This window comes from Hydra vulgaris, chromosome 11 (genome assembly GCF_038396675.1).
Source record: "Hydra vulgaris chromosome 11, alternate assembly HydraT2T_AEP".
NCBI classification, from domain to species: domain Eukaryota; kingdom Metazoa; phylum Cnidaria; class Hydrozoa; order Anthoathecata; family Hydridae; genus Hydra; species Hydra vulgaris.
The window spans coordinates 33,898,534-33,920,000 of record NC_088930.1 but is presented as its reverse complement, the minus strand read 5'-3'; the positions used below and the strand labels follow the sequence as shown (position 1 = coordinate 33,920,000).

Genomic DNA, 21,467 nt, shown 5'->3' with positions numbered 1-21,467 from the left:
TGATGGCGGAGATTGTAAAGCTGAAACTTTTTTCATAATTCCAAAGCTTACTTTTAGAAAACCACCACCACCATTCATTCCCAGCTTCATAATGTAGTCACCAGAGAGGTTTCTAGTTTCAAGAACTTGCTGACAAAGAACTTTCAAGTCTTTGCAGTGAATGACAAGTTTATCCACCTGATTTGTGGCCTTGTCAGTTGCAACTTTGATCCAAGTTTTGGTAAAATGACTTTCAAGTTTTTTGCTTGATTGATCAAACTTGAAGAGGAAGTTTTTTTCAAACCAGAATTGGAAAGCCCTGTGTTATGTTGCACGTAAACAAGATCTTTTGCTGCCAGTTCTGGTTCTTTATTGAAAAGTCTTCTTGATCTTGAAGATGAACCTTTGAAATAATTAAGAGTGGTTTTACATTATTATGTATTACATAGACTTTAAATACAAAGCTAATACTTTAAATATCTAATACAATGTTAACTGGAGGAATTGGAATAGAGTGGCCTCCTATGCTCTCTGGTCTACTAAGACAAACTGTTCCATGGGGTGAAGCTTCCTTGTTGGCAATGACTGATACTGCAACTCTTTCAGCGGTAACAGAGCACTTTGACACAACTTCTGCTAAATTCTTTTGCAAGGTAGACTTTGAGCAACTGTGTGGGAAACCCTTGCCAACTATTTGAAAGAATTGAGAACATCTTTTTTCAACTGAGTTCTGGTTTGTTTAAGGTCTCTGGGTTGCCAAGACTGGATGTGGAGAATTGTGCTTTGCTTTGCCAACTGAGCAAATCAAACACAAATCACACGGACTTTGATATTGGAGAAGTCAAACAGCTGTAGTTGTCAAAATTAGGATGTTATAGTCAAAAAAGATTAGAATTTTTATACCAACAGCAAATACTTATTATAAATAATGTTTTTTTTAGTAAAATAACTGTCTTATTACTCATGCTATTTCACCTATAAAAGTAGTTTTGCATTGTGTTCAGTGAAAAAAAGCTACTTATTTTACTTACTGCAATTTTTGACCACTTTAAAAACTTTATTTCGCCTCGCCCTTAAGATGAAAAATTTTGTTTGACTATATTCTATATGTTTACTTTTATGTATATATTTCGAACTATCTTTTCAACTAACTTTTATGTATTGATAGTTTTAAACCTTTAAGGTTTGAAAACAGCTTCATTTTATATAAATTACATTTTCATCTCATTCCAGCAAATGAATTTTAAAACATTTTCCATTGACTTATAAATTATAAAAACACATCACTGCTAGTAGAAAAATTGATAATTCTGCAGCATCTTATAAATCTTAAAAACACAAATTAAAAAAAAAATCATATAACTAATGCAAAAATTAAATAATTACTGGAACATTAAGTTTTTAACTACAATTTTAGTTAATTTAATCCATAAAAACTTCTATGCATTTTACCATTTACCTTTTAAGTAGTGCTCAAAAAGAGAAAAAAATGTAACAGCGTGGTTTTCAGTTTTTTCAAAATACCATCTTATTATTGCTATATATTTTAAACTTTAAAAGGTGGCGAGCTAGCATATTACCTCATCCTGATTTACTTGGAGTACTGCTTTTAAGTATTATGTAACAACTATTGCTTGATAAAAAAACAGCATAAAAACATTTTAAAAAATACAGTAAAAAACAAAATACAGTAACACTATGCAGTAAATTTATTTTCCTCTTCTCAAGTGTAACTAAACAGGATATAAAAATGTGTTTAAAAATAATGATTACGTAAGAATTAAATCTTAAAAAGTATAAAAAGAAAATTACCACCTCCACCCCACCTCTAATATAATGACTATTCTTCCCAACCTGCACTAGCTTGAACGTGTCTCCACCTATCCCCACATTAACATCAATAAATTTTTATCATTGAAACTACTCCCCCTTGCTATTCAATCCTTCCCTAAAATTAGCTAGGCGAGATTAGATTTTGTTAAAAATAATTTGTTAAAAAATAAGCATAATATTTGGTCTTACTCAGCATTTTATACTACTGTGATCAAAAAGTAAGGTGAATTTTTTTATAAAATGAAAAATCTTGATTTATTCTTCCAAATCTGTATCGTCCCCCTCAAAATAATCCCCTCCAGCCCCAATGCACTTTTGCCAACGTTTTTTCCAGTCTTCGAAGCATGCCGAAAAGTCCTCAGTAGGGATAGCCTTCAATGCGCGTGCCGATTCACGTTGGATCTCTTCAATGGACTCAAAACGATTTCCCCGGAGTGGTCTCTTGAGCTTTGGGAACAGCCAGAAGTCACACGGTGCTAAGTCGGGCGAATACGGTGGTTGTGGAGCAACATGGGTAGAGTTTTTGGCGAAAAACTCACGAAGAACCAGTACTGTGTGCGAAGGCGCATTATCGTGGTGCAAAATCCAAGTGTTATTGGCCCATAATTCCGGTCTCTTTTTGCGAATAGTTTCACGCAAACGTCGCATAATGCTTAAATAATATTCCTTGTTGACATTTTGGCCAGTTGGAAGGAATTCGTAGTGCACGACACCACAATAATCAAAGAAAACAATCAACATGACCTTGATTTTTGAGCGACTTTGACGTGGTTGCTTCGGTCTCGGCTCGCCTTTTTCACGGTATTCACTCGATTGGTCGGTTGTTTCAGGGTCGTATGCGTAGACCCAACTCTCATCGCCAGTAATAATTTGTTTGTAGACGTCTTGATAGTCAGAAAGCATTGCTTCACACGTTTTAACGCGACGCTCTTTTTCAAAGAAATTGAGAAATTTCGGCACCAAACGTGATTTGAGTCTTCTGAGGCCCAAATGGTCCTTCAAAATCGCTTGCACCGACCCAAATGATATTCCAACCATGACAACAAGGTCTCGAATGGTTAACCGACGATTTGCAAGCACCAATTCTTTGATTTTGTTGATGTGGCAATCATCAATCGAAGTCGATGGTCGTCCGGAGCGTTCCAAGTCATCAACACTTTTTGATCACAGTAGTACATGTGCTTTGAAAAAATATACTGCATTGGGAATTCATTGCAAAATAAAATTCATATGCATTATTCTTTTTATTTTTATTTTAAATAGTAAAACAAAAAATTGACTAAAGATCAAAAACAAAAATATTATGACAACTTAAAATTAGAGTAAGCACAGCAACGACTGCCCACGACATCAAAAGCAGATTGTTTTCATTAAATAAAAAGTGCACACGGTATTTTCTACAAGAAGCACTAATGAAAGTGTAATGAATACAAACAAAAAAGAGCTAAATATGTCTGACAATAATAAATAAACTAAAAAAAGGATTAAATAAAGCACAAAACTATTTGTGTTTTATTTATTATTTATCTGATTTCTCGAATGAATTTTTCACAAACAAAAAAAATAATAAGAAAAGTTTTTTATTTTTTATTTTGAACCTTATAACTTTGTGTATGTTATTTAACACTATTTAAACATTGTAAAACATCAAACAAATATGCCAAAGGCCTAAAGAACAATTTATAATTCTTTTTATTTTTATTTTGTTGTATTTATTTTAACTTGGATATTGGTGTTCTAGTTTCTTGCTTATGTAATATTTCTTCAGTTGAAATTTTTTCTGTTTAAAAGCACATAATTTATAAAAGATATTATGCCTAAGTCTAGCCGATGGCCAGAATTAGGTAAGAAGCGGCCAGAATTAAGTCTTAGCGGCCAGAAATAGGTATTTTAGCTGACATCTGAAAAACTGATGCTTAAACACATATCAAGTTTGATTTTGTTGAAAATTTTTCTTAATTGTAATAATTGTGTATTTCTTTTCTTCCTAATGTAAACAAACAAACATGTAACATATATATATACACACACACACACACACACACACACACACACACACACACACACACACACACACACACACACACACAGCTAATTCCCAGTAAGTCGAATACCGAATAACTTGAACTTTTGTTATCTCAAGCTGTTATGCTCTCTTGAATTTGTCTAACGGTAACTCGAACTTTGTTAAGTCCAACTATTTTTTTGTACTCTTTTAGCAAATTTCTTTACATATACATATACATTTATATATATATTTTACATATACATATACATGTATATATATATATATATATATATATATATATATATATATATATATATATATATACATATACATATACATATACATATACATATACATATACATATACATATATATATATATATATATATATATATATATATATATATATATACATATACATATACATATATATATATATATACATATACATATACATATATACATATACAAATATATATATACATATATATATATATATTTATATATATATATATGTATATATATATATAGATATATATATATATATAGATATATATATATATATATATATATATATATATATATATATATATATATATATATATATATATATATATATATATATATATTTTCCATAAAATCTATAAAATATTTTCCAAAAATAAAAATCTGCTAAACAAAAAAAGTGAAATGCTATCCAAGTGCAGGCATCGAAAAAATTTCTTTTCGCCCTATTAGACACGGGTGATTGATCAATTTTCTAATTAATTGAAAATTGTTTGTTTTGATGCCAGAACTCATTACATTGCTTTGTTATGTTTTTTCTGTCAATTTCTGTATTTTGTATTTTTTAACGGTTTTTTCTTAATTTAAAGAATAAATATGGCTGATGATTGCCGAAAGGCATGAAACTTTAAGTTCCATCACAAAGTTGTATTTTTTCAAATAATCAAACTCTTTATATATATATATATGTATTTATATATATATATATATATATATATATATATATATATATATATATATATATATATATATATATATATATATTTATATATATATATATATAGTTCTATATTCTGTTGCATTTGGGAAGCACGGAAGCAAAAAAGTGATTCTTACGCCAACACATACGTCACTTTTAATTACTTTTGACTTTCGTCCAACATTTGCGTGTTGGACGAAAGTCAAAACCATTAATTTAATTACAAATTAATCGTTTTTTAAAAAACCACAAAAACTCATATTTAATTGACCAGAATGTTTTTAAAAACATTCTGAATGTTTTTAAAACATTCTGAATATTTTTAACAATATAAACAATGTTTCTATTTTTATTTTTTTAATAAAATGTGGGAGTGCTGCTATATCGACTAACAAATAGCCTGAGTCGCAAAGGAATGCTATTACATCAACTGACAAATAGCCTGACCCGCAAGGGAGTGCTGCTACACTGATCGAGGGTTTGGTTGGGGCAGCCAGTCTATCAATTAATAAAAAAAAAATTCCGGTCTTGCATTTTAATTTTTACTTTTTGTCAACAAAATATGGAAAAAACTTTCGGACAACATATAAGAGTTCTATAGATATATATATATATATATATATATATATATATATATATATATATATATATATATATATATATATATATATATAAAATTATATATATGGGCAATTTCGCAAGAAACAGGAAAAAATATTTTTTCGCAATGGCCTTTGGTAGAAATCTTTTGTCTTTCTGCTGACAAATGTGCTTCTTACATAACTTTTTGGACTAAGGCTGGCATGGAATCTTTTATTCCCTCTTGACAATTCTATGTCAAGCATCTCTCTTCTCAATAGTTGTCCTCTCATAATGCTGCTGCGAATTCCAATAGTACCTATTATTTCCATATCTATCCCCAAAACCATTCCACAGAAAAGAGAGGTCGGTTTACTATTGCTAGAAACCATTGTAAAAAGATTTTGTCTAATGCCAAAGCCCGCTATTCTCAGGTTCGAAATCTTGTATTTTATCTCAAAAATTAGGCACTTGTGACTTCTGGAGAATCTTTATCAGTATCTATAATAAGGGCTGTTATTCCACCTCTCTTGTATGGTTTAGATTTTATACCCTCACCTAAAGCTAAAGCTGATTTGTTTGCTAAGAACTTCTCATCAATATTATCTCTTAGTTCCACTTGTCATGTTCTACCTGATATAGCCGAAAAACTGGCTGGTCCATTACTTGACATTTGTATCACTCCAGCTTCTGTTTCTAAAGTGATTTCCTGCTTAGACTCTTCTACAGCTTGTGCTCCAAACAACATACCTGTTATAGTCTTACAGAAGTGTTATCCAGAACTGTTGTCTATACTTTCAAAACTATTTAACAAGTGCTTATCAGAGTCTTGTTTTCCAGCATACTGGAAAGAGGCATCTGGTATCCCTATTTTCTGGAAAGCAATTTGACTCATCTAACTACCATTCCATTAGCCTTCTTCATATTATAAGCAAGATTTTTGAGTCTTTAATTAACAAACACTTAATCTCTCATCTTGAATCTAATAACTTCTTGTTCTACTAAGTTTTATCGTGCATTAGATAGAGGTGGAGTGGTTAAGGCCATCGCTCTCAATATTTTTAAAGCCTTTGATAAAGTTTGGCATGTTGGTCTTTTCCATAAGCTCTCTTCTTACAGTGTATCAGGCAACATCTTTAAGATTATTAAATCCTTTTTTACCAATTGTAGCATAAAAGTTGTCCTTGATGGACAGGACTTTTTTGCATATCCTGTAACTTCAGGGGTTCCTCAAGGTTCAATCCTTGGCCCTATACTCTTATTAGATTTACATTAACGATCTCCCAGAAATTCTTACACCTAAGATGGCATTGTCTGCTGATGATACTACCATCTTTTCTTGTCTTGAAGAAAGAAGCCAACACTTTCTGATTGCTTGGAGAGGGCATATGAGCTTGAAAAGGATCTCACTTCTGCTACAGCATGGAGCTCTCTGTAGCTGGTGAACTTTAACTCAGATAAAACTTTTTCAGCAAAACGTTATCACAATAATCTAGATCTTCCTATATTTATAAACAGTAATCTACTAGATGAGTTATCTACCCTTCGTCTTCTTGGACTAACACTTACTTCAGATCTTTATTGGAAACCATATATCAAATCCATTGCAAAATTAGCATCTGCTAAGGTTGCATCTCTTTATTGTTCTTGCCACTTTCTTACTCAGGATTATATTCTTTATCTCTATAAATCTCAAATTCATTTTTGCATAGAATACTGTTGTCGTATCTGGGGTGGATCTTCCAATGATGCCTTTTCATTTATACATGGAGTCTGCTCTAAAGAGCTAGAATCTCTTGTACCATCTACTAAAATCCATTCTCATGTTACTCATCATTTAATTAAGTTTCATCCTTTTACTGTGACTGTTCCTAAGTGCTCTAAAAATTCTTATTTGTCTAGTTTTTTTCCATGATCAGTTCTTCGGAACTGACTCCCTTCATCTTGTTTTCCAGATTCATATAGTTTGCAATCTTTAAAGTTACCTGTTAACCGTTACCTTGCTCTATAAACTTCATCTTTTACTTCCAGTAACTTTCAACTCTAGTAGTAGTTGCTTGCAGCCTTGTTTGAAAGTGAAGGTATTGAAAAAAAAATGATTTACTGTATTTAAAACCAAGATTTTTTTTTTCAAACTTTTAAGTTAAATGTCTTGAATAATATTCGAAGTAATGCAGATATAATTAACATACCTTGTCCATCCATGGCATTTTTCATAAGAGTAGAATGTGCTTTTATAGCATTCATCAACAGCTGCTTGCAAATTTCTTTCTTAAAAACAAATTATATCTATTCAGTCAAAGAAAAAAAAGATTTTATTGTTTACATAAAATGTTGCACACAAAATGTTTAAGCACTGGTTGTTTAAAATTAAATTTTAATAATTAAAAGATTGCAATTGAATAACCAAATTAGTTGCTTTATTTTATTTGGTTTAAATAAGTAAAAGCAATAATAAGAAATAAATACAAAATAAATAGAGAAAAACATAAAAGAAATATACAACATACTCAAAAAAATATAACTTTTTTTTAAATGTTAAGTCACCTCCCCAAGGCCCAGATTACCACTACTGTCAAGGAGGCTATTTTAATTGTGGTTACACTCCTCTCTTAACTCTATAACTCCGAAACAGGAACCTTGATGAACAAAGCCGCTGAATAAATAAACAAGTTGAGCATGGTACTATCAAGGAAATGGTGGGCATTAAACTTGGAACATGTACAAGAAATAAAAAATAGGGTGTCTAAAAAATTAATTTTTTTAAAATTTGAGTGTGCATGCAGTTCATTCCATAAAGTCCCCTGATTGCAAATATATATAAAATAACATTTATTGACTTAAATTTCAACAATATGTTAAATTCCATTTTTTGTTACAAATCACAATATTAGACATTTCCTTAATAAAGATGCAAGTAATTATCAAAAAAATGTATATTTTAGGGGTAATAATTCATGGAAAGGGCATTGGAAAGTTTCTTCATGCTGTCCCTAGCCCTCAGCATTAAGTTTAGTTGTATATTGTTAGATTTAGATTAAACTACAAAGTCTTGAATAATACATAGATTTCTCTTTGCACAATCATTCACAAGTCAAATTTTTAACAAAACTTTGAATACATCTCACAACTTCATAGCTTTTTTCTTCTGAAAAAACAAACTAAACTTTACACAAATTATGTTACATGATATCTTTATAAATACTTCATATGTAAATTAAACATAATATTATATAATTTTTTATTATATAATTATTTAAAAAAAGCTATTTTAAATTGTTACAATGAATATTTAAATTTAAACAATAGACAAAAAACAGTTAAAACAAAATAATACACAGTTAAAACAAAGGTCCTTTGGTTAACTGTGTATTATTTTGGTCTATTATTTTGTTAATATAACTATAATTAAGATTGTTAAAATAGTCACTAACATCAATCCTCACTGTGAATATGGGTTCTTTGAGTAGTCTGTAACAAACTGGCCAGATTACCTGATTTCCAAGCAGCCTAAAAATATTGGTTTTCTGAAACCTCTTAGGAAAAAAGACAGAAAAAATGTAAAATTTTGCATCTAATATGGGGTTTGCATCTAAATAATTGTAAAATTCTCAAATTTGATCAAAAATCAAAAGAATTGAGATTTTACATGTTGCTGAAATTCAGAAAACTTTTTTACTGTTACATATGAAATCAGAACACAAGAGGATGGGGAAAAGACACATGCAAAAAAAGTTTTTTCAGGCAAAACCCAAATATACAATACATATAATATATACAAATAAATTTAAAAAAATTAAACAAAAAACAAAAAGAAATATCAGTCAAAAAACTAATTCAATATAAAAAAATTAAAAAAAATTTAGCTTACCAAAAAGTACTAAAAATAAGTTTAAATCCCAATACATCTCTATTTAATACCAAATTTAACTTTATTTACAGGGTTGAGAGAGAGGGGGTATAATAGAAAAGATGAAGAGGTATAGTGGAAAGAGTACCCGACATTAGAAACGATATTTAACAACCTCCTTATGTATTGTGGAATGTAAATCAAAAAAAAAAAAATAAACTTTGTTTAACTACCATAAAAATGATTAGAAACAATGAGGTGAGCAGAACTTTATATATACAGGCCTTGTTATGAGATTTTTTTGTGTTATGGAAAAACGTAACGGAAGTAAATAAAATGTTACATGTAATGTATATAAGTTATAACCTATATACATATTTGCAGCGTTACAAACCTTAAATTAAGTCAGTTGCGTATCTTAAAGTATCATATTGTGATTAAACTTAATTTGAAACCATGTTAAAAAGTTTTTATCTTTATAAAACATTTATAAAATATCTTTAAATTAAACAATATTGTTATAATAAAAAAAATATCAATAAAATTTAAATGTTGTTTTTGCATAACATAAATGACTTAACGAATAGTAAAATCGCCATTCATAAGTAAAACTCAAACAGACTTCTTAACAAAGCCTGTATATGACAATGTAAATGAAAATTCAATTATATAGTAATTATATTTTTAGACACTTCAAACTAACTAATAGGAAAGTTTTTATTTATTTGACATTCAGTTGGTGTTATAATTATAAAAGTGTTATAATTTTATTTTACTGTAATTTTTACCAACTTTGAACTTATGTGAAAAATCTTTAATCTCCAGATCAAGATATAGTTCAAAAAATGTCCTCACCAATTCTGATTTTTTTTCCACTTTTTAAAGATAAGGTTATTTTTAAGATAATTTGTAATCTTTTTTTGTCGTTGTTGTTGAAAGGTAGCAAAGTAGAAAAATAATAAACTGATAGCAGACACTACAGACTTGAGTTTTGGGTTGAAAATACAATTTTTTTACTTATGTTTGATAAGAAAATTTTTAATCTAAATTTCAAAAGTGTTTTTACTCACCCCATTTTTTTGATTTGTTCTTGATCGATTTTTATAAAAACTACAACTAAAATACAAACCTGCATATAGTGCGAGAAGCATTTGGAAAAATGCAAATGTATGCACTCATTTTTTTCATTCAACATGTTGCAAATATTACAAATCATATTATAACATTGTGTTCAAATCAAGTTAAAAATTTGAAACTATATACATACATTAACAAAACATCACATTTACAATACAGTTACTGTCAAACATTTTAAAGCTTAAACTCATACAGTTTTAGAGGGATCTATCATAGAACGTGCAAATGCCAATGTTTCGTTGGTGCATGACCTGACAGTGCCTGTTCTTCCACTATAAAACTTCCTTGTACTAGCTGACTCGTAGGTAGCACAACATCTTTATAAATATTATTGGAAATAAAGATACAACTAATCTATAATAATAAAAATAATAACTGTACAACGCCAAAATACTCTCTTACTTTTTATGCAACCTGTAATAACCAAGTTGTATTGCAATCTGAACTAAATGATCAGGGTTAATATTCAACAACTTGCATAATGATTTACCATACCCTCTGATTGGTCTGTCAATAACTAAGAATGATGCCATCTGCATAGGTAAATACAACTACTTTTAGATTTCCAAATAATTTAATAAAAATTAAAAAAAAACAACAAATAAACGCGTTTAACAATTATTAATGGCAGTAGCAAACTAATGGGAAAAATAAGTTTATACAAGTTGTAAATACAAACATAAAGTCCATCTAGTCACCAGGTTTCTATGCTTTACTTGTGCTTCCTTCACAAGACAAAGAATATGATTATCAACAACAAACTGAAGTTCATAAGGTACTTCTATATCATTTCGCAATTTCCCATTCTAAAATGTATGTACCATTATTTAGATTAAATTATATTTTATCAAAGTTTTTATATTATATCAAAACTATGCATCTAACTTACTTTCCATTGAAACTTTTGCTCTATACATTTTAAATAAATATTTTGGTATACTTGTACACCAACAAAACCATCAATATAAAGGTGCTAAAAAAGTATTTACAACTTATTATACCTATCATATCAACAACTGTTGTACTACATACAACTATACTTAATGATTATACATTAAATATACATGTTTAATAAGAAAAAAATACTTCCTTGTTTGTTTTTGTGTGCGCGTATATTTTTTTTTGAAAATATTAGGGACCCATTAAATATTTGAGGGTCTTGAGGGACCCCTTAAAATATTTTTTATTCAAAAAAAATTTAAATCTAGTGTTTTTGTATTAGATAGAACACATTAAGGGGGTCTCTGCATATATTTTTCAAAATTGTTGTTTTTTGGGACACCCTAATATATATATATATATATATATATATATATATATATTATATATATATATATATATATATATATATATATATATATATATATATATATATATATATATATATATATATACACTGCCGCTCACGGAAGTTAGGAAATGGAGATTTTTTCAAAAAAGCAATATTAATATGTAATTACGTTATAGAATTTTTAATTTATATTAATAAAAATTATACTTTTTATACATTTTCAATATAAAATGTATTATTAGTCAGTTTTATGCAATAAAAATTTATAAAAACCATTATAATAATGAAATTTTTTTTTCATCAAAAAAACAATCCTTTGATTTAATAAATGCTTTAACTATTCTCGGCATTCTTTCAATTAATTTTCTAGTTGTTTCTTTCTGAATATTATTCCATTCCTGTTCTATAATGTTCCATAAATGAGATTTTGATGTTGGACATACAATTTTAATTTTTCTATCCAGTTCATACCATACTAACTCAATGGGGTTGAGGTCTGGGCTTTGGGGAGGCCAGGTCATTACACGTAACACATTTTCAGCTTTTTTTGATTCTAAATAATTTCTACATAATAATGCAGTATGTTTAGGATCATTATCATGCATCAGAATAAAATTATCTCCGATTAATCGAAGTCCGGAATCTCATTTGTTTCCAGGATATTTCTGCAATGTTCTTTTCTCATTATACATTCGATTTTACGCAAATCTCCCACTCCATCCAGAAAGAAACAACCCTAAACTATCACAGATCCCCCACCATGTTTTACTGTTGGAACCAAACATTGAGTTAGCATTTTTCTTCAGCAGATCTTCTAACATAAACTCTTTGCTTATTTCCAAAAACTTCAAATTTTGACTCATTGGTCCACAGTACATGTTTCCATTCAACCATTGTCCAATTTTTGTGGAACTGTGCCCAACGGAATCTTCTCTGTCAATTACCTTTTGGTAGATATGGTTTTCGGATAGCAACACAACCATGCAAATTAGCTTTTTGCAATCTTGGTTTGATTGTACTGACAGAAACTTTTTTTTCTTGACCACAGTTGAAAATAGCTGTTATTTGTGGAGCAGTTAACGTTCGATTACATTTACTGATGACTTTTATATGTCGGTCATCAGTTTTTGTTGTTATGCAAGAACAACTGGGATGATTTCTGTCTCCAAACTTCCAGATTCTAGATATCAATGAATTGTATAATTAACTGTTGATTTATTCAGATTTAATTTTTCAGCTATTTTTTCTACACTTATTGGCTTACCTTTAAGCATATTTTTTCCAATATCTTGAATTTGTGAATTTAATATGTTTCTCTGGTAATTTAAAATGATAAAACTTTTATTGTGTGTACAATTTATGTTATTTTAATGTATTTACATTAAAATAACTCAATTTATAATTTTTTTATACAAATTCTAATTAACTTGATTTATTTTTATATAAAAATAAATTTTACTAATTACTAATTAATGATTTTATAACGTAATTACATTTTAATATTGTTCTTTTGAAAAAATATTTTTTGTCCTAACTTCCACAAGTGGCAATATATATATATATATATATATATATATATATATATATATATATATATATATATATATATATATATATATATATATATATATATATATATATATATGTATGTATATATGTATACATACATATATATATATATATATATATATATATATATATATATATATATATATATATATATATGTATGCGTGTGTGTGTACATATGTGTGTATGTGTATATATGTGTGTGTGTATGTATATGTATGTGTGTGTACATATATATATAAATATGTTTATATATATATATATATATATATATAAATATGTTTATATATATATATATATATATATATATAAATATGTTTATATATGTATATATATATATATATACATATATGTATATATATATATATATACATATATATATATATATATATATATATATATATATATATATATATATATATATATATATATATATATATATACATATATATATATATATATATATATATATATATATATATATATATATATATATATATATATATATATATAAATACATGTGTATGTATTTATATATGTGTGTATGTATGTGTATATACATGTGTGTCAGGGTGTTAGCCAGGTAAAATCTTATAAACTGTTTTCGAAATGCTGGGAATTTAAGTATCAAGTGGCAAATACAAAAGCAAAAAAAGAAGAAAAAAATGTCATTCAACATTTAAAAAAATATAAAGTCAAACCATGGCTTGCGCCCAAGGTTCCTGAACTCAATTTACAAGAGAAAACTAAGGTTTTAAGTACAAATATTTGGAGTTTTTTAGAAACATAAATGTCTTTAAAATGATTTTTTTTGTGTATCATGTAGCAGGAAATAAAGATTAATATTTTTATAACTTTTTATATTTTATAAATGTTCAACTTGTTTCATTCTGAGGAATCTTCTTAAGCTTTTTCATATATATTTTGACTTTGTGTGATATAGTAGAGAGAAAACAAGAACGAAAGACAATTATTTGCAATAAAACTTCGAATAAATTTAATATTTTAATTGCACAAATACGCTTTTAAATATGTTTTTAAATAGTTTATTTAAATAGTTATTTATATATTTTCATTTTTGTATAAAAAATGTAAAAAAAAAAAATCTCTAATAGTATTAAACTTTTACAACTTTTTTGACAGTTTCCATGATCCTTTTCAATGATTCTCTTGTAACTTTTTAAATAGCTGAAACCACTTTTTAATTAACGACTGTCGATAAAAACACTATATATTGTATGTTGGCATTAAACTTTTACAACTTTTTTGACGGTTTCCACAATCCTCTTGTAACTTTTTAAATAGTTAAAACCACTTTTTAATTGATGACTGTCGAATAAAAACACTATATATTGTATGTAAAGTTTTTCAATAATCATGCTTTAAAGTACTTGAATATTTTAAAACTTTTAGTTTTAATTTTAACTTTTTGAACTTTTTTAAATAGATATTCGTTTTTTTGTTTATCTAGTTTTATATTATAATTTTTATCATTAAATTATTTTTATGTGTAAGTTTTAAATAGTGATTTAAATTTCATTAAATATAAAATATTTAAATATGTAAGGAATTAAAACATCATCAGCGATAAGTGATAAAACTTATTAAAATTGATCAATAGCTAAGATACCTACAAAACCTAAGACCCTAAGAAACCTACTTGGCTTGTTAATTTTTGTCTAATGGAATGCTAGTTAAAATAACTTTTGTTGCAATACGCTATTTTAGATTATTAGATAATCAACAAATTCACTGCACTAGAGTGATAAGTAAATTTAAGCAGCGAATTTAAGTATTTAATAAATTTTGTATTTGCATGTTAAAAAAAATTATTATTTTTGTATTATTATGTATAAATTTTGCTTTTATAAATTAAACTTTAGCATTTGTAAACAGAATATAATAAAATTTCAAAACTTATGTAAATTTAAATATCCTCTTTTTATGCTTTATGCAAATATAACATAAATAATACGTTTCATTGTAAGTTTCATTTTTGATTTTTTTGTTGTTGTCATTTTTGGTGCACTTTACCAATAAATTTAGTTTACTGAAAGTCTTTTTAATTTCCTTAATAACAAAACGTTAATAACTTATTTTAAGGTATATTATTTTTTATTTATCAATATGCAATGATTTTTCTAACTTTCCTAACTTAAGATAAACTGTAAAAAATTTGAATAAAGAGTTTTTGAATAATAAAAATAAATAAATTTCAAAATATATTATTTTGTTATATTTATTTATTTTCTGCTATTCTCTAGGTTATATTTTTCAAAATGTTTAATATTATTAAGCATATTAAAACATCGAAACTAGCAAATAACTAAAACTTGTGAAATAACTTATCACAATTAAAAAATAAAGTTTTATAACTTTTGGATGAATGATCTTGCTTGGTAATGGCAAAGCTCTTTTTTACATTAAAATAAAAAAAAACTGTTGTTTTTCATTAACTTAGTTTGTTTCTTTGCCATGCATACTAATTACATTTTCTATGTGTCTAGCATAACATTTAAAATCTGTGCCTGATATAGATTTTTTTTTTCACTAAGATCTTTTGAAACTTTGAGAATTTTAAAGCAATCGGAAATTCTGTGTTCTACGCGGTGCCAACAGGTTAGCTAACACCCTCTTTCTCTCTCTCTCACTCTGTGTGTGTGTGTGTGTGTGTGTGTGTGTGTGTGTGTGTGTGTGTGTGTGTGTGTGTGTGTGTGTGTGTGTGTGTGTGTGTGTGTGTGTGTGTGTAGTATATTATACTTTCAGATCTTACTCGTCTTGGACATCTTGGCCATTTTTCTATCTCAAAATCTTGGTCTCAGAATACCGAGAAAATAAATGTGAAAATATAAAAACCAAGATTACTGAAAATTATTAAAAACCTTCAAAATTTAAGCTTTCGTTTTTTAATGAGAGAAGAGTCAAAACATTTTTGAGTAAACAAGAGTCCTCAGCATAAATTTTCTCACGAGGAACTATTTTTCACATATTTCTCCAAAGGAAACAGGTGAAAGATAAAAGGCGCTAATTTTGAAGATCTTTAGTACTTTTCAGTAATCTCAGTTTTAATGTTTTTAAAAATCGTATAAGTTGCAATTGCAATGCAATGTTTTCTCATTTATGACTCTGTTGATAATGAGATTTTTCGCATAAAAAGATGTAACTTATGGTTCATTAATATAATAATAACAAAAAATTATAAATTTTTTGGAAAATTTCAGTTTTTTTTCATAGTTTTTACTTTTTTGAAAAAATCTCGGTTTTATCTCAGTTTCGTACAAGATCTTGTCTTAGAAAAATATTGTCTTGTATGGACCAATAACTGAGACGAAAAAAAACCCGAGAATCTGAAAGTATAGCAGTATATATATATTTGGGTGATGACTTTTATACAATCTTATTTCCCTGTATCATAACTTGATAAGCTTTCATTTAAGATTAAATAAAATATTACATTCAAGGCAATTTGATAAAAAAACCTCACGCACAAAATGATTTTAAGAATTTTATTTATTAGCTTTTTGGCCAAATTTTTGAAGTCACTGTAAGCAATAGAAAATTGAACAGAAGCTGTAGAGTCACATGCATACAACATTATATAGGATCATCAAACGCACAAGGATGAATCTCAGTGGGAGGTTGTCCTTGTTGCGGCAGAAGTCGTGCAATTCTTGCATAACTTTGATGGCACGCTCGCAGCACTGGTTGCTTCGGGCAATGTTGATTGGAGAGTCATCTGATTTCCAGTGGGTTTTCAAGCAATTGAGAGCTTTTGGGTAGTCATTCAGAGCTTTAGATAGTTCTTCAAAATCTTCAACGCGGAACAATTGACTGCTGAACCAATAGCCAGCCCATGAGTAAGAAATGAATGAACAAATTTTACACAACCTGATCCGGGTTTGTGGCATCAGAATAAACACAGGGCTAGAATGGCACGAGAGTTCCAGCATGCATTGCTGATGTTTGGGATCTGTTTGAAATTCACGAAGGGGATCTTATTCCTCTCAGTTAAGTGGCAGAAGAAATGAGTGAGGTGGTAAAGAAACTTCATGTCATCTCTCCAGCGGCCTGTTTCCTCAATCTCAGTTTTACAATTGCTGAAGGCTGCTTTCAATCTATTGTACTTGCTCATCAAATCCTGCACAAAGAAATACTCAATGTTTGGTGATTTAGTTGACCCATGGAGCTCATTGTCCATGACAACGCAAAGAACGCGGTCTAGCACATTATGCTGGCAACTGATGAACTTGGCTTGGCCTTTAGGCGTGATCTTTGTCTTCGAACATTTGCTGTAGCCGAACAACAACACCTGTTTTCTTGCAGGTATTCATGTTTGTTGTATCGGCAAAAATTATCACAACTGATCCCCACAGTTTGAACTCCCTAACACATCCTGGAGTCCTTATGCGATTGTTTGAGCTTTCCCATCTTTCAATTTTAGCACAGTTAAATTAATTTCTTTAGATTCATTCTTGAGGACCACGGCCTCAAGAATAAATCAAAAGTGTTTCTTCACCTGAGCAGCTCTCTTACAGATAGCCTTGTGGATTGCTGATTGACATGGGGTTGGGATTTCAATGCCCTCACCAGAAAGCTGGCGACACACCACTGCTGCTCCGTGAGACAACAGCTTTGAGCATGTAACAAGACGTCTCACAATGCATGTTGGGTTATGCTTCCTTTTGCTCATTGATGCTGCATTGTCATCCTCTCAAGGACTGTCTGTACTGTTCCTGGATGAGTCCATGCTACTTTCAGAACAACCAGGTAGCACTAAGCTGGTAAGTGTGGACACATTCGCTTCTATTGCCCTCTTTCGCTTGGACGGGTGGATGGAATTAGCACAAGCAGGTTTGCCAGTCAAATAACCAACATGACCTTTACTCTCAATTTGTAGTTTGTAAATGTTCTCATCTTTTTAGCACAACCATATGCCTTTCATCTTGGTCATGTCAAACAGTTCATTCAATGAATCAAAGTTTTGTTTTTTTCTCCAGTGCTCGTAGTCTTTCAGAAGTTTTGCTAGTTTTACACAAATGGCTTGATCGGATACATGCAGGAAGTTAATTAATTACGTAACAAATTACAGAAACTGTTATTAAGTTTTCAATTGAACTGTTATTGTTATATATTTTATTTCAAAAGAAGCAAATAATGATTATAGAAAATGAAAAAAGCAGACACTCATAAAATATTATATGCTCAATTATAATTTGCAAAAGAGTTAAATGTAACTTACCAAATAATACAAGGATCTCTTTATACTTAAACTATAGAGAATGAGCAATAATTAAAATAAGGCAATAATAATGTTGACACCAAATTAAGATAATTAAAACTCAACTACCCGCTTTGAACACCTCGCTTATATACCAGTTTATAGCAAAACAGCTGAAAAAATTTTTAGAACTCTACAGAAGCTTCCCGAACAATTATGTCCACGTGATGTCACTGTCCTGGCTGACAGCGCACAGCGTTATACAATGTTCTAGAAAATTCTATACATTTCTCTTCTACATAAATTATTGCACAAGTCGGTTTCATAACTTATGTTATATACAGTATATATATATATATATATATATATATATATATATATATATATATATATATATATATATATATATATATATATATACAGTATATAAAAAAAAAATAGTTTGTGCGTAACTTTTTTTAATATTTTAATGGAATAAACATAATTTTAGTCATTAATAGGCAAAAGTTCATTCATTCGTGCTACAGAAAATAATGTTTGAAAAAAAAATCAAAAAAATCATCACCCTAATTTTTATATATATATATATATATATATATATATATATATATATATATATATATATATATATATATATATATATATATATATATATATATATATATATATATATATATATATATATATATATATATATATATATATATATATATTAGGCTGGGGTGAAAACAGAGAATATTTTGTTGTGTCTAACTGTAAATGAACAGAAAATATTTAAAATATTATTATAAGATATGGGGAACCGCCCCATTTTGACCCTTAAACATCAAACAGGTCACTAATATTATTGAAAAAAATATTTTTTAAAGTATGCCATGTTGCATCTCAAAAGAAACAAAAATTTATAAAAATTTCAAAAGTAATAATCATGTTTTATAAAAACATCTCTAAAAAAAATTGAATCAAAAACACCGAGAAAAAAATTGATTTTTTTTTATTATGGTTAAAAATAACAGTCTTGTTTCACCTTGTAAAAGATGCTTGAAAAACTTTTTTGAAAAGTTTTTATTGAAAAATCAATACATAGCAAAAGAACTCTGTAATACAGTTTTATTAATTGTGCTCTGGTATCTAAAATCAGGCTACAAAAATCTTTTTGTGGTATTTTTGAAATATTTTATATGGTCATATCTCCTCTCTATATAAATCTCATATATATATATATATATATATATATATATATATATATATATATATATATATATATATATATATATATATATATATATATATATATATATATATATATATTAGGGGTAGTCATTTTGAGGGAATTTTTGAAAACGAAGTACATACCCAGCTAAAGTTGGAGCAAATATGCTAAAACTTAGTCAAAAATTTTTTTAGGTCAATTGGGTGACTTTTAAGTCCCCCTCAAGACTAAAGTTGTTAAGAAATTGTTCTTCAAAAAAGGAAAAATAGGGTGTGTTCAGGGTGTTTGAGGGGGATTTAAATGAAAAAGTTATTTCCATTTTTTTTTATTTATTTGTTATTTCTTATCTATATTTTCATTTTAAAAGGGTATGTCATCATTTTTTTTACATATTCTTGGTTAAAACGATATTTAAGAAATCAAAAAATGGAAAGTTTAAGTTACGCAAGTGGTTATGAAATCAGCAAATTATGTTATCAACCAAAAAAACAAACTATTTTGAACTAAACAAGTAATTTACCATTTAATAAAAATCTTTACAAATACTATCAAGACAAAAATTATGCGTTAATTGAAATAAGTATTTTAAAATGAACAACAATTTCCTAAGTCTACAATTTCCTTTTCTTTAGTTTAGAGAGTGACATCAGGTTTTCTGATAGTTTTTTTTTTTGTAATATTACTTTTTCCCACACCAAAAACCTTGAAAGTTGACCTTACTTTGTCGACGGTTAAAAGTCTGTTCTGCTTGTCATCTTCATTTTCGTATCTTTGCACAAACTGCTGCATCATTCCGATTGCTCGTTCAGAATGATCATTGACAACAATTAACACTTTGGCAAAGTTTTCAAAATTCTTAAACGAGGACTGGGTGTGCCAATATTGGGGTGGAAGTGACAACCAGTCTCTCACTCTCTGATTATCCAACCCTATCATTGAAAAAATTAAATATGAAAACTCATTAACCAAAAGAGAGAGAGAGTTGGTACCTTCATATTATTTATGATATTAATCTCGTCTATTCGTTCTTTGCTTCTATGTTTAAAAAAATCTGGATCCGGCATTTGGAAGAAAAGCAAAGCATCTGCAATGGCTGTTTTTTTATCCATAGAAATATTTTTATCCAAAAGAGCCAAGGGAACAATTGCTGAATCAAGATACCATGTATGCTTATAAAGAGATGCTAACACAGCGTCTACTGCCTCCGGATTGGAGCAATCTTTCTTATACTCATTCATCTGAAAGATTGCATCAAGATCAGACACAGGAGATTGAATCGCTTTATGTGCTTGAAGGTACCACCTTGTGTAAAAACATACTATGAACTCGCAGATGAGTTTTAAATCTTCACGTAGATTATCATTTTCTTGCACAAATGTCAGTTGCTTGCACAAAAGCTGAAGTTTAAGGTAGTATAAACTCTTGCCTAAAAACCTAGCATGATGAACAGCTCCAGTTTTCTTTAACTTGAAATGTGCGGAAGGGGATAAATACTGCATGGTTAGTTCAGCCAACTCTCTTCGGTCATTCCTCATATTGCGTTTTTTAGTAATATAGGTCTCACAGTAATCTAAAGTTTTCCTTGCAGCTTCCTTCAAAACTGTTCCTTCAACGGTTTTCCAATCAAAAGAGGTCAGGTTATTTTAGTCGTATTTGAATTTAGGGTTCTCAAACATATGTTTGAACTTTACGAATAAGGGATTTTCAGGCCCTACGCTATTCTCTTTTATCACTGCTTCACAGAAATAAACCATTCTAAGCTCAATGATATGATGCCTACATGCTAGTAGAAGAAGGTATTTGTCTA

General features: G+C 28.5%; 1 protein-coding gene across 4 annotated transcripts in view; it reads right to left on the bottom strand.

Moving 5' to 3' along the window:
- Positions 1-21,467, bottom strand: part of LOC100205473 (peroxisomal carnitine O-octanoyltransferase) — a 76,389-nt gene that overhangs the window by 5,263 nt on the left and 49,659 nt on the right. For 2 of the 4 annotated variants that reach the window (XM_065810853.1, XM_065810854.1), the window contains exons 9-13: positions 11,261-11,344; positions 11,070-11,177; positions 10,774-10,904; positions 10,565-10,688; positions 7,577-7,655 (exon numbers count right to left, since the gene is read on the bottom strand). In XM_065810853.1, the coding sequence (XP_065666925.1) occupies positions 7,577-7,655; positions 10,565-10,688; positions 10,774-10,904; positions 11,070-11,177; positions 11,261-11,344 (526 nt within the window). Of the gene's footprint in view, positions 1-7,576; positions 7,656-8,818; positions 8,895-10,564; positions 10,689-10,773; positions 10,905-11,069; positions 11,178-11,260; positions 11,345-21,467 lie in introns of all 4 variants that reach the window. The other 2 variants (XR_010641915.1, XR_010641916.1) reach the window with 2 other exon arrangements.